Below are 15292 nucleotides of genomic sequence, written 5' to 3'. Positions count from 1 at the left end.
GTTGTTTTGCATTAGTGCAAAACTTCAAGGCTGGAGTAATTAGGTGAAGCTTGATTCATTGAACTTCGTTGTTGACGGGTACATCCGTGCCAGAAATCCGCAAGATGCATTAGCGGGTGTGGCAGACACCATTGAAGGTTTGTTGGTTTTTTTTTTTTATTTATACACATATAAAACGGTAAAGTTATTGATCGTTGAAACTACATCGGGTGCCTACACACTAGTTTTTGAAATTCATATCTCCTTTGGTAATAGGTTTTGCAGTTGATAAATGTAACACTCTCCCTGTATTTTAGGAACATGTACAAGGTTATGAACAGAAAAATCATCCGAGTAATGTATTTGGTAGAAGTCCATAAGCCTTGCATATTCTTTATAGGAAAGTAAGTAATATTTTAAGAAAAGAACTCGTCTATGTCAAATTTCTATGTCTGGGCATGAGAAAATTTAGGATCACTTTGGCGCAAATGATATATTTTAATAGGATTTTTATGTGTTTTTCATAAATAGAAGTTGAACTCATGTTCATGAGTTTGATACTTTAAACATAGAAAGATTGTGGATTACGGTGAGAGCAAACGAAATGTTAAAATTTGGGCCACTTGGTGGTTCCAAATAACTCAAAATACATTAAACCTCTATATAAGAATATCCTTGGACCATATAAAAATATTTTTATAAGGAGATTATTCTTACATAGAGGTAATTTTTACAAGGATTAAGCAATGTCGGGACCATTTTTTTTCTTATATGGAGTTTATTCATTTGTAGAATATTCTTATATAGAGGTTCTACTGTATATCAAATGAAGTCTGTAATTTTTATTTCATTCATTTATTTGGCTGACTAAATAATGACTACAACAATATTAAGATACTTGAATTATTTTGTTTCAAAAGGTTATTTAAATTCTTGGGTTTCTCTTTGGTAGTGGTGTTGAGGATCGGGACCGGATGGAACACCTCTCAAAAAACGAAAATTTCTCTGGAATCCATCACTATGTAGAGGGTTTGGTCCTCTAAGAGCCAGTTGTTTTATGCCGAATCTATGGTTATGCAGAGGATTTGGTCCTTCAGGAACCAGTTGTTTTACACCGAACCTGTGGTTGTGCAGAGGGTCTGGCCCTCCAGGAACTAGTTGTTTTACATCGGATCCATGGTTGTGTAGAGGGTCTGGTCCTCCAGGTACCAGTTGTTTTACGCCAAATCTATGATTGTGCCGAGGGTTTGGTCCTCCAGGAGCTAGTTGTTTCACGTCGAATCCATGGTTGTGCAGAGGGTTTGGTCCTTCATGAACCAGTTGTTTTACACTGAACTCATGATTGTGCAGAGGGTCTGACCCTCCGGGAACCAGTTGTTTTTTTACTCCGTATGCATAGTTATGCAGGGGGTTCGGACCCCCGGGAACCATCTGGTTTACACTGAATTCATGATTGTGCATGGGATCTGGTCCCCCAAGAACCAGTTGTTTTACATCGAATCCATGGTTGTGTAAGGGGTCTGGTCTTCCAGGAATCAGCTGTTTTACGTTGAATCCATGGTTGTGCAGAGGGTCTCGTCCTCCAGAAACCAGTTGTTTTACATCGAACGCCCGGTTGTCTAGAGGGTCTGGTCCCCCAGGAACTAGTTGCTTGACCTCATAGTTTACTGGAAAATCTCTGGCAAGTACAAGAGAAGAAAGTGCACACAAAAGGAGACTTCCGAGTATGACCTTGCTGTAATTCAACCCCATTGCTGTAACTTCTATAAGAAAACGCATATAGAACGCTATTGAGAAACTAATCAATTTATACCGGAAGGTAAATACTTTGTCCATATAAGCGCATTGAGGTACTAAGTACGGTGTACCTGGACTCCATCCAATGAACACTAACTCATTAACACTCGGCATGGAGTTCAAAAAGATTTCATTTTTGTGTTTAGGATGATTAACATTTACCTACTCTCCGCTTTTAATGAGACGTCAGGCTTAATAATTTTACCTACACTGACATCAAATAAAGAATTTTCTCCAAATTAATGCACCCTAAATCTGTTGTTTCAATTATGTTAATTCAATGGCTGGTTTCTTTACTAAAAGAAATTACTCGCATCATTCACAAACGGCTCACTGGAAACTTCAAATGGTAGAAGTAAGATTGTTGAAAGTGCATATATGGGTCTAAACACTGCATTTCGGTAGAGAACTGGTGTCCCGCCCGGTCAAACCTAAGATGGTAACTTTGAAAAGCAAGAGACCATTTTGAAAACCTATGTTGTTGCAGGAAGGGATACAAAAGAGATCATTTTGAAAACCTATAGGAAGGGATACAAATATGCCACCCATACATAAATCAAAGATGGATTCAGAAGAACTATTTAAAAGCTAAATACACTGTGTTCTGTTCTTTAGTCATAATATATGATGATCCCTTGAGTGCGAGACTGTTGTTTGTGGAATTTTAGCCGACCTATAAGTGCTCTATTTTCTGTGAGGGAAAAAAAAAGGTTCAAATCAGCACCACAGTGCCAGATCCCTACAGTAGAAGAACCTTCCAGGAAGGAAACAACAAAATTAATTTTGGAAACGTCTTCATAGCAGTTCTAAAATATGGGATTAAACAACAATCTGTATAATCCAACAAACCAAAACCTTGAATCTTTATCACTGCTGCAGCTCATAAATTTGCATGTAGGTCTCGGATAAAGCAACCATCTGTGGAAGTGTTTCGGCAACATGAAGATCCTGCATCTCATACCTATAGACATAGACCACAGAAACAAAAGTGTCAGTAAAGGTCTACACTGTTATTTACTGATGCATTTATTATTCATCATATACAGAATAAAATTATTCGCAAGATCGTCGAGTTTTGTTACCATAATTCCTCTGATTTCCGCTGTACAAATACTCTATAAACCCCTTCCCCAGGCTTTCCGTCATGAACAATATTTGCAATCAAATCATACTTCGAGCGCAGCTTTTCGTTTTCTTTTGGTGCAGGTAACGGGATGTAGTCTTTGAGCTCGAGGTTCTTCACAGGAAAGTTAACTGATTGACACCGATAAGACAAGTTATCAGTAACCGAAACGGGCAAAACATAAAAGATTGTACAAGAGAATGACTGGTTTTATCATAAACTTGTTAGACGTGAGTGATCCTATCGAACCACAAGTTCACATGGGCCAAGAGATCAACCATATGATTGATACTTAATAGACTAGAACATCCTACCTCACCATTACTTCTTTAATATGAGACAGCTAAGTCCGCACATCCCAACAACAATCACATTACCAGTAATAATGTCCAAATATTTGTCTCTCTGAAAAATCTATATTATAGCCCAGTATTTGATACGAAAAACCACACAGATATTAAGCTATCAAACTTCCATTTAACTGACTTAATCCCCGCTATAATCCGTTTTAAAAACTAAGCATTTTCTTCCAAACTGACTGTACCAATGTCAATCATCTCGAGTAATTACTGGACCCAACCATCAAAATGGGACTTAGATGGTATGGAACAACAATGTAGCATTTGTCCTGGGAACATGGGTCGAATGAGGTCTAGGATAAGTCATTTTCCCAATATGGCCTTTTGACTTATTAATTATTCTGAAATTAAGTTTTAAAAACAATCTCTATATACTCCTAGTCTCCCGTGAAAACAGGCAATGGTCTCAACTGACAGATTTTTCGAAGGCACTGAACTACATCATATAAATGGCCCAATATATTCGGCAAGGTGATGACAAATAAAGTAGGTCAATTTATATATTTTACTATATCTAAGAAAAAGTGACTGACTTACCAAGAGTTGGGTTTTTCTCTATGAAGAAATTGTTTTTCGTGAACCGACGCATATGGAGAATAAGATATTGAGGCAATCTGGTGACTCGATACCGCATCCTGGCAATGGAAGGCCTCACAACCTCTGTAATAGACTCACCATCAAACTTCTTCAGTATGTTAAATAATGGAACCTGAAATGCACATAACAATTTAAACAACATTTCAGTAGGATGTGTGAAGATGTTACCCCACTAAATCGTCCATTTGCTGACAGCATTAACATAGTCACATGGGTATTGAGTCACAAACCTGTGGTATAATATTTTTCTCCATTACATCTTTGAAGAGAGGAGGAGGTGGCAAATCAAGTCCAAGCATTAAGAAAGGCATTCTAGTAGTTTCCATCACTACCTTGCCACGTTCAGCTCCATGAGTCTCTTTGACAACCTCCAGCTCCCCCTGTAAAGAAAAATAGTTAAGATCATGCAAAGCATCTTCCTTTTTCTTCAATAAAAAATGAGTTTGATGATTTGGTCTATGGAACTAATATATGTAAAATAAAAATAATTCAACTGAAGTAAGGGATCCGTACCTGAAAACACTTGTAAATGATGCTTGTGTTACTTCTCGAGCTTCTGAGATCAGCATGCAGTGTGTTTAGTAGCCAGGATATGAACTCCACTGGATCGGACTGTGCTCCTATCCGGAAACGTTTTTTGCTGGCTTTCATGACTGCCTGCAAGAACTCATGGGGACTCACCTGTAGATAGGTTTATGAAGGTCAAATATTGTTTTATATTTGATTTTTGGTTTGGTGCTTTACATATAGGGGGGTAAAAATCATGTTGTGGAAACAAAGATATTGATATACAAACCTGGCCCTTAAAGTTCCGTGCATGCCAAATCTTTCGAGTGAGTTCACCAAATCGATGAACAAGAGGCGATTTGCAGTGCTGATAGTTCTCAGGAATGAGAAAGAAGTTCCTCAAAGGAGTAACTCGCATTAACGACTGTATAATGACATTCACAAAATCGGTCTCCTTAATGTTATTGAGTCCCACCTGAAATATAACCAAAATGATGATCAGGAATTGAATACAGATAAGTCCAAACTGCCTAAGAAAAAGTTAATAGTTAAATGGATAAAACGGCATATATACCATCCCAGGAAGATAGTCCGAACCATCAAGGGCTCTTGACCATTGCTTATTCTTTTCAAGCTGTACAACTTGATCCCTACTAAACCTGTGAAGCAATAAATTGGCAATAAGAACATTTGTAAGCATATAGAGAAAGCAACAACCACGCAAGAAAACAGAAGGAGTACACAGATGAACAAAATGCGAAGAGTTTACCTTGGGTTCAAAACATGTCGAATATCATCCAATGACGGATCATTAATCTCGTATCCATCAGGAAGGCAATAAACTTTTTCTGTTTGAAGGTTGACATAAACATGGTGCCCTGCTTCGAGGCTGTGAGTATATGCATGAGACTTACGACCCCTTCCTTGGTAATACTTTCCACATACTAAACATGCGTACACATTCAGATTTGAGAGAGAGACAGAACAAAATTTCTCGAAATCGAAGTCCAGAACCTGATAAACAGAAAACAAGCTATAATCAAGCTATTGTCAGTTACACATGAGACAAAGTAACCATTACTGATAATGTGAAAACGCCCAAATCATCATTTCATAAACTCACCTGGCGATTGACAGTATCAAGATAAGGACAGTCCCTCCTGATTTCAATCTGGTGGTTGCGCCTACCTTGAAACATGTCTTGTTCATCATCAGAATAATCATCTTCCTCTTCTTCTTTAACACCATTGTCTCCAATCTTTCCATCTATCTGCTCATCCTCGTTAATAATTCTGCCCCTCCTTATATCCTCCTCTTCATCGTCATCGTCATCATCATCATAAGAAGCAAGTGGAAGAAGAGGATTATCGATGACTGAGGGAGGAGTTAAAGAAGATTCCCGTTCAAGCTTTGGCTTCTTTACTTCGATTTTCCCATCATCATCTTCTCTCTTCCTATTCATTGTCTCCTTTACTTCACCTACACTCTGCAATATAAAAAAGTAAAAAACACAAGAACTAAATCAAAAAGCATTATTCTCGAGGCTATATAAGACCCACCAAGCTCACTGAGATGAGCAGCCACATTCAAAGAATATTAAAAAAAAAAAAAAAACAATACAAACTTATTACATAAAACGCATGGTTTCACCGAACCCTACTCAACTGAACTTTTTTCCGAACATTAATGGACAATGAAAGGTCTCTGGTATATCATATCAAAATCCCTAAACCAGTGTTTTCTAAAATTAACAGTGGGATGGAGTTGTTAAGGTTAAAAATTAGTAAATCACACCAAGCTCAAGTCCATTCGAGTAGCCACATTCAAACGAGATAAAAACAAAAGAAAACAAGTCAGAACATTCCACCCATCGGTTCACCGAATCCTACTCAACTGAACTTTTTGCCGCGAAAGATCTCCGGTTTATCAAAATCCCCAACCACTATTGTCTAAAAACAAATCAATACAAACTCAGTACATAACAACACCCATTAATTCACCCACCTTCACTCATCCAAACTTTTTTGTCAAACATTCAAGGATCTCTAATTCATCAATCAAAACCCTAAAACCATGGTTCTAAAAACAACCTGAGGAATGACGGAATCATTAAGGCTTCACATCTTCCTAGTATTTGTTAGTTAGGTCTTCTCTTCTTTTTAAAACTAGTATTCATCTTTCTAGGGTTTATGAGATTTGGTACTTCGTTTCCAGTGTTTCGAATTGTGAAACGGTTTTCAGAAAATCATGCGATTCATTCATCCACGTTTTTATCTAGTTCAAGAATCAATACATAAATTAGGGCCAGGGTTTTCTCAGTTTCTGCAAGTAAAATTTCGATGAATTCACGAATTAACAAATAATTTCAAGCAGAACGAAAAGAAAAACCCTAATATAAAGGGAGGCAGGAGAGGGAGAAAGAGAACTGACCTGGGTTTGAGTTGCTGATCCTGGAACGAATTATCTAGGGTTCCAGAGGGGAACGATGGCTGCAATTATGAGACCTCCAATTTTCTGAATTTTGAGTTTCGGCTCCCGTTTCTTTGTTATTATTATTCGTCCCACCGTCCCAGATTACCAGGGGGTTAGTCCTCAAGGGATTTCTGGGGAGTTGAGTGTATTTTAAAGGGCTTTTTTATAAAGTGGTCAACTTTTTGGCCTATACTTCTTAAAGTGGCCATTATTTTTAATCGTTATATAAAGTGGCCGAGTTTGATATTTTCCATCCCGTTTTTTGAAAAAAACGGGTAATAGAAGTTAACTACGGATCTGGTAGTCATCCGACCTAGTAAAGGACACTAATACCCTTTCCATGGACTGACTAAATCGAGTTAGTGTTACGAGTCATTTTCGAGTCGACTCGGTGACTTAGATCAAGTGAAGAACATCATTTAGGCATTTCTACATACATGTTGAGTGTGTGAAACTAGTTAGAAAGGGATAGATATGTGATCGATTTGTAAACTTTTCCATACTCCTTCCCTGCTTTGAATTCATATCTAACACAAACTCAATCTTTTAAACAATTACAAACACGAAAATTCCACCGATCTTAAACCATGCATTACAAATAATCAACACCAAAGCATCAGGTGAGAATGGTTTGGTTTTACCAGGTAAAAAAGGTGCAAAAATTGTCGCTGTTCCGACATTGTTAGATGGAGAATCAAGTCAAGACTTTGCCTGATTCTTCTATGCTTAATTTCTGCTAAAACTTCTCCTAGAACTACCACTTTATCAAGCACAAACCCATTCTTCCAAGCTCAACAGAATTCATACGCATAATGTCACTTCCTCATCTTTACTTTGAAATTCTTTCCCACTGTCCTAACAACTCACTGCAAACATATATAAGATGAATTAGCGAAACCCATTGTCTCAAATTGAGTTTATTTAACTGAAGAATCAAAAAATCATCAGCAAAGATTGACTATCTATAACAAAAGATTGAAGAACAATTGAGAGACAGGGAACACATTTGAGACAGAGTTTCTACTTCCCTGGTGTATCATCAAGATCAACAAAAACACTTGCAAATCAACCAACACCATCACCACACAAAGAGTTAACTCAAATGTCTTCTTCATTTTCCCTTGTGTTTTTCTGTAATAACAATCAAATGTCGTCTTCATCTCCCTTGTCCTTCAACCTATCTTAAGTCAAATCAAACTATACAATGAAATCGCTTTCATTGACGGAAAGGTCATTTTAAATCAGTAAACCCCAAAATTTGAAAAACCCTAAATTCAATTTTTACTCCATGTAAAAATTTAATACAATTAACCATCTAATACGAGCAATACGAAGATAAATAAACATTGGGTTTGATGTACTTACTCCATTTGAAGACCCATATTGCTTCAATTTAAGAGTTTCATTCTTCTTCTTCCTTAAATTTCAACTTCTATGCACTGTAATCGAACACAAAAGCTGGTTCTTGGTATACCATCAAATCTTATGAATAATCAATCAATAATTTTATTTTTTAATGGTACCCTAATCTCGAAGATCTCTTGAATGGTTTTGCTGGTTTGGTTTTAATGGTAATGGCAAGAACAGAATGCCTAAAGAAGAAGAAGCACAATATACCATCGATTTCTTTATTAACTTATAAGGATATTATGGTCATTATGCCATGAAAAATTGACTTAGTCAATCACATAGACCAATCTGGTGGACCCATATGTGTAAACTAACAGAAAGGCTACTTTATAAAAGGTTTAATTTTTTTGGACGGTTTATTAAATATATGGTTGGAAGCTGGCCACTTTGTTAAATTACCCTATTTTAAATCTCAGGAATTTTGAGAGATTTTGAGAGAGTGTAGGAAGTTTGAGAGAGTTTGGTATTTTTGAGTTCAGGGAGTTTGCGGGAGTGTATGGAGTTTGAGAGAGTTTATTAGAGGGAGTTTAGGGGAGTTTGAGAGAGTTCACTCCTAACTCATTCTCTTTTAAGAAACAATAAACCCTCATTTGCAAATAACATTGATCTTTAATCTAAAGAAAAAAAATAAATGAAAATGATCATATCTCTGTATCAATAGTATGTTATTTTGTGAAACGAGATAAATTTTTTTCCCTTCAATTTAACGGTCTCCATACAATTCTAACTCCCTTTGTTCACGAACATTTTTCCACATTTTCTTGTTGAAGTTTTTACTAACTGTCCACCGAGAGCGACCAAATGTGTCACGTATTGTGATGGAATTAAAATTTGGTACAAAATCTTTTCTCCGAGCTATAGCATTTATTGAATCTTATTTATTTCTCAAATTAGGGTTCTTATTTGGGGTGGTTAAGGGAGTAGTGGTTGGTTATAGGTGGTGATGGTAGTGGTGAGAAAATAGTTTTGACGGTGGTTGCAGAAGTGGTAATGTAGTTCAACTCAGGGAAGCGCTAATTGTGAAGACTTCTACTTCTTTTTTGCTGGTGCATCTTACGGGATATGTAGATCTAAACAAATCTATATATCCACACGTTTTCATGGACTCTAGATCACTATCCTAATATTTTCCTAGAAATGTTTCACCGTATCATAATGGCCATCATCTGACAATCATTTCATCATGTTGGGAACAACATTTTTGTTGGTGAGATTTGAGAAATCCGTATGGTTTGAAAAGAAAGATTTTGAACCAATTTGGTTGTGAGACCAAAATACACTAAAATCTCTACTCTTTTGAGAGATTTGTTGTGAGACCAAAATACACTAAAAACTCCTTCGAACTCCCCAAAGCAACCAACTCCCTAGTATTGTAGGGTTTTATGACTAACAGGGAGTTCAAGAGCTTTTTTTAAACTCTCCAGCGACTAACAGGTGTTTTCTAGGGAGTTTAGGAGACTCCTCTAAACTCCCCCACGACTAACGGGGATTTGGAGAGACTCCCTCAAACTCCCTCAGGACTAACAGGAGAAAACCCAAATACATTAAAATTTCTCGAACTCTCCCACGACTAACCCCTGGCATACAGTCAAATAACTAAAATAGCATTTTCTTCTTTTTTTTTCACTGAAATGAAAATTTATTAATGATACACAAAAAGAGATTAAAAGAAGCTAGTAGGAAGCCTAGCCACTAGTTGGACACCTATTCCCTTTTAAATAACTAATCCTAATCTATGAAACAGAAAACTTCCACTTTTAACATTATGACTAGCCAGATAATTCTTCAATCTTTTCAAAAAATCCACAATGTCGTCCCCAAGGTAGTAAAAGTGAGAGTACCAAAACCATAACCATCAGCCCTACAAATGTCAAGATACTTATTCTGTTTACGAGCTTCAGCATTGGCAATGGCAACACCTGGTATGTAGGAATTAATTCCTCTATCTGTAAAAGGCGAAACACTTGTAACATTCATATATATATCAGGTCCATTGTCATGGTTATAAACTAAAATATCTGCTGGTCGTAATTCCTCACCATCATGAGAAAGAAATCCCAAAGCGGCTTCCTTTCTCACCGGAACTCCAGCTCAGAAACATATATCTGGAAATGTATCCTGGACAAGGTCATGACGGAATTTAAGACCGACATCATGTTTGCAATGTAGGGCAATATCACCGAAAATGTCCATCTTCCTGTTACGTCTAGGACATAAGTTGTTATCTTCGAAAAGTGGAATACCTAGCCTGTAACAAAGAACCGAACGGAACTGGCGAGGGCCAAATTTCTGGTTAAGCATGTATATTGTGATAGCTAACAAAAAAACTTACGCATGCTTTGTTGAGGGGTGAATTTAGGTTTGAAATTCTACAAGTCCTAGCCACAACACACTCAATTCCCAAGAGGAGAGAGAGAGAAAAAGGATCCCCTCCATTGTACTACATGTCTCTTTATATAGACTTTTCAAAAGCCCCACTTTTTATGATATTATGCCACATGTCCTAAACCTCCTTAATTACCTCTGATATCCCTTCTTTAATATAACCTCCTTCTTTCCTATTAATTCCTCCTTTGTGCTTTCCATCTTATGGATACTTTCTTAGTGGATTTGGGCTTTAGTCCCTAAGTCTCCATGTTTCATGTTAGGTTTGCCTCCCTTTTGGGGGCGCGCTAGGCCGGCTAAGGGGGAATATTTTTCATGTATCAACATTAGTCCCCTGACTATTGGGTCAATTGTCAAATGACCCGGTAGTCACATCATGCCTTATCTTAAGTTTTACTTTTGGACAGTAGTCATTGTCCTCTGAGGATGCCATCTTAAAGTTTCCATTATAGGATGCCCCATATCTGGTTGTCATCTTCATTTCTCTGATCGAGCGACTCCACATCTTCTTGGATATACCTTGACTCTGGGAATCTCATCTGCGCTTATATCTCCATCCTACCTTCGGGGTGAACTAGTACGCTTATTAGTGTTGAAGGAGGAGGTGGTCATGTTGGGGTCTCTTAGGGTGATTCATTAAAGGCGCGTAAAGCTTATGACGAGCATGAAGAGATTATCTCACTTATGCGGGGATCACAGTCGTCTGATAAGATTATGGACAACATCAAGTTGGTAGACGAAGCTGATCGGGATTTGGCTTTGGCGAGTGCTTTGTGTTAGGCGCGTTCAAAGGTGGAGACTCTAGATGTAGATACTGTCTGTCGCCTTTTTGTATATATGTGGGCGATGGGATGAGCATATCAACCCGTCACCTTTTTATATATATGTGGTCGATGGGATGCGCGGAGCAACCCGTCGCCTTCTTGTATATATGTGGCCAATCGGATGAGCATATCAACCCGTCACCTTTTCGTATATTTGTGACCCATCTTGGGGCCTTTTGTAAACTCATCAGCCGACCGGGTATCTATGCATCCCGTAGCCTTTTGTAAATTTGTCAGTCGATCAGGCGCCCCTCGCTGTCCTGAGACCTTTTATAGATTTGTCAGTCAATCAAGCGCCTTTGGCTGACTTGAGACCTTTTGTCAGTCAATCAGGCGCCTTTGGATGACCTGAGACCTTTTGAAAGTCAATCAGGCCACTTTGGCTGACCTGAGACCTCTTGTAGATTTGTCAGTCAATCAAGCGCCCTTGGCTGACCTGAGACCTTTTGTCAGTCAATCAGGCGCCTTTGGCTGACCTGAGACCTTTTGCCAGTCAATCCGGCAACTTTGGCTGACCTGAGGCATCCTGTAGATTTGTCAGTCAATCAGGCGCCCTTAGCTGACCTGAGACCTTTTATAAATTTTTGTTCAAGCGGCTTTTATGGACCCTTTCTAGCATGGTGCCCGGAACACGTTACTAGAATTTTTGTTGCATCACCAATTATGGAGTTCAAAACAAGGTAATAATGATGCTTGTGGAGTTAACAGCGTATACATGGGACTAGGTTACTCATGGGCGCAAATGTCGATATAATAATGATGCTTGTGGAGTTAACAGCCTTTTTTTTTTCATTACTGATCATGGTATTCAAGTCAAAGCGATGCTTTGTAAAAATAAAGTGACAACCTACATATGTGACTAGATGACATGCATATTTCTTAAAGCGTGGATGTACATATGCGTGAAACAAAAAATACTTGTGAGGGTCTCATGAAAGAAAATCTCAAAAAGGCACGTGGTAGCACTTGTGAAGAAAGTGACAGCATATACATGCGACTAGATGATAAATCATAAAGCATAAAACATCTATATAGAACTTAGCCATTTCATGCTTTTAATTGACTAAATGCACAATGGAGTGTAAGATAGACATACGATGAAGCGTAGAAATGTGTTCCTATAAAATAAAGTATAACATGCGTGTAAAATAGCCGGGCTGGACTACGATGGATTGTAAGCGGCACCAAAGATGTACTAGTCCTTCATTTTAGTAAACACTAAACTATGGCATCTGAAATTTCGAACATATAGATCAGGGGGTACGTTCTTGACGATTTCAAATACAAAACATACATCTCAGGTAATCTTGAATAGGAGATATAGAAGCCTACCAAGTCTTACCTATTAGATGAAGAGGCTTAAAAGGGAGAAGTGGTGCTGGCGAGATTTAGCATAGGCGAGCGGCATTAACAGGACGGCTTCTATTTCTCCCGATGGTTAAGTGATGATGCTGGTGAAGTCAGTCAAGTAGTGCTGATGGGATTAAGTAATGCGTCGCTGCTTCTCTATAACTTCCTTCTCTCAGCTCTGGCTGGTAGTTTTGTAAAGAGTGGAAGCGCTGGCGCTGTTGTCATGGGTTGAGCTGGTAGTGGTTGATCACGCGTCAATGGACTGGTTTCTCCTTCATCAATTGTGATTTGACCCAAGAGATCTCCAGAACTAATTTAGCTGGACGAAGGCACGGACGCGGGGAAATAAAGAAGCGGCATTGGCTTGTTGTGGTGCTAGGATTATGTAGTGTAACCACCATTATTTGCCAAGGAAACTACAAAGGGGAACTGTAGGAGTAGTATATATTATAGAGGGTGTAATACTTAACCTGTATTCTAACACAGAGGTGGCTACTTCCATGGTTTAGCTGTTGCAGTCGGGGTTACAGCTCGCCTATTCTCATTAGTTCTTCGATCCTACAAGTTTAAATAGTGAAGCTGTGGATGTCCCTTACTAACTCCAGCGGCTCTTTGTTCCGTTTTGAGAGTATTCTTCAATGCAGATGAGTAACTGGCGGAAGCTAATAACAATAAACCATCCCGAATTACTGCATGCAACAATCAACCAGCTTAGCATATGAACAAGGCAATTAGGATACTGAACATATTACAGGAGATATTAGATAGGCATTTGATAACGATCCTTGATAATGAACAAGCCGTAAGATATAGTGACCCTTAATGCGTGAAGATTAACATATACGTCCCTTCCTTTCTCTTCTTTTCTCAAAACCATATCTCATACAAACCGCAAAACAGGTAAGCAACATAAAGGGATTAAGGATAGAAGTATAAATCTTATCCTTCATAGTATGTTATCCATGATCCTGTGAGCATGATGGGCAATGGAAAAGAGGCGCTGATGCATTCAAGTGGCGCTGATGAGACTCATATTAGGTGGCTAGATCTTACACGCTCTTTCTCAAGTTACAATTCTCGTCGACTCCCGGTCTTTGATGAATCACGTGGCAAAACGGCAGTGGCTTGGATGGTCAGCTGTGCACTGTGGGACTGTAATCGGCCTCCTTAGTTTGATGTTGATATTCTTCTTTCTAAGACGAGCGCTGATGGTGCCATTAATTCACAAGGTTATCAGGCAATTGTTGGCTATTGCGAGGCAGTGGTTTTGGTTGAACTTCTGATACGCTTAATATGAGACGAGCTGAATTAATCTCCCCCAAGCCATATTTCGATCAAGAGACCTTTGTAGCTGATTTGTTGTTATTATGCTCCAAGAGAAGATGACAATAAACAGAGCCGATTCGTAGTAGCCGCTTCTGGACGATGCCACAACCATGTTACAACTGTGTACCAGGTGCTTGAACTAGACTTCTTCTGTCTTATATACACCTAGCAGTTTCATATTTCCTGCCGACTGATTAAAAACAGAAGAGAGGGGAAGGGAGATTAAATCAATCAGGAAAAACCTAAATTCCGATTAGGTCGAGAAATTGAGAATAAATCAAAAATGATTTGATGGGTAATGACGAGGAAGACATGCTGATTACAAATCTCGAGCCAATTTTAGGATTAGAGCTAGGAGTAAAGGGTTGTGGTGAATCAACATGCCAAAATTTTGTATATCTGCTTAAAACCCTTATATCAAAACGATTAGAACAAACAAGCAACTGCAAAAACTAGTTCCGGTTCTCAATTTAGACTAACTCATCGAAAGCAATCTGAAGATTTTAAAACCCTAAAACATTTTTCTGAAGAGAGGAAACAGAAGATGCAATTAATAATTGTACTGAATGATAACCAGCAGATATGACTTATCAGTTCGATCTTGAATCTCCCGACTTGGTTGTTGATAGTGAATCTCTCCATTTAGAACCGAACTGATCTTGCTTGAGTACCGATGAATCTCCAAGGTCGTTGTTGATGAATCGGGGTTGATACTTGTGTTTTGAGAAGGATGGCGAAAAATCGTGTTGTCGAGGGCGGCCCTGATGTAGTTCAAGAGCGCTGGTGACGTGACGGTGAACGCGGGGAGGGTTCGTTTAGAAGCTCTGTTTAGAAATAGGAGGCGTTTATGCTTGTGAGTTGTGACTCTCGTGCGCGGAGATGGTTTAATTACGAGGAACAGAGGTAAGCGGCTATGGGCGTAAAGGTGAAAGAAAGGCGATCGAGGGAATTGGTGGCTGGGCTAGGCACGAATCTCCGGGGGTGGTCGCCAAATGTTGAGGGGTGAATTTAGGTTTGAGGTTCTACAAGTCCTAAACACAACACACCCAATTCTCAAGTGGAGAGAGAGAGTAAAAGGATTCCCTTCATTGTACTACATGCCTCTTTATATAAACTTTTCAAAAGCCCCTTTTTTTATGATATCATGCCACATGTCATAAACC

At 38.6% G+C, this 15292-nt stretch overlaps 1 protein-coding gene and 1 long non-coding RNA gene across 4 annotated transcripts; both read right to left on the bottom strand.

The window, feature by feature from the left end:
* Positions 1-2324: 2324 nt before the first annotated feature.
* LOC113287045 (U4/U6.U5 tri-snRNP-associated protein 2-like) lies at positions 2325-8405 on the bottom strand. 3 transcript variants are annotated; one of them, XM_026535709.1, is made up of 11 exons: positions 6793-7062; positions 5486-5848; positions 5132-5376; positions 4937-5021; positions 4652-4837; positions 4369-4536; positions 4086-4235; positions 3796-3967; positions 2859-3030; positions 2632-2737; positions 2325-2467 (listed from the first exon to the last, which is right to left on the bottom strand). In XM_026535709.1, the coding sequence occupies exons 2-10, from the start codon at positions 5822-5824 to the stop codon at positions 2644-2646; spliced, it is 1611 nt and encodes a 536-aa protein (XP_026391494.1). In that variant the 5' UTR covers positions 5825-5848; positions 6793-7062; the 3' UTR covers positions 2325-2467; positions 2632-2643. The 3 variants fall into 3 exon arrangements, with proteins under 3 accessions (XP_026391494.1, XP_026391495.1, XP_026391493.1); XM_026535710.1 differs by having other exon boundaries at positions 2325-2737; positions 5132-5395; positions 6793-8405; XM_026535708.1 differs by having other exon boundaries at positions 2325-2737; positions 6793-7058.
* A 4057-nt stretch (positions 8406-12462) lies between these two features.
* LOC113287044 lies at positions 12463-14983 on the bottom strand. Its single transcript, XR_003329676.1, has 2 exons — positions 13274-14983; positions 12463-13122 (listed from the first exon to the last, which is right to left on the bottom strand). It is a non-coding gene; the product is annotated as an uncharacterized LOC113287044 (long non-coding RNA).
* Positions 14984-15292: the final 309 nt, after the last annotated feature.

The sequence above is a fragment of the Papaver somniferum genome, chromosome 6 (genome assembly GCF_003573695.1).
Source record: "Papaver somniferum cultivar HN1 chromosome 6, ASM357369v1, whole genome shotgun sequence".
In the NCBI taxonomy this organism is placed as follows: Eukaryota; Viridiplantae; Streptophyta; class Magnoliopsida; order Ranunculales; family Papaveraceae; genus Papaver; species Papaver somniferum.
The sequence above is the reverse complement of the archived record's forward strand: the minus strand, read 5'-3'. Positions and strand labels throughout refer to the sequence as shown.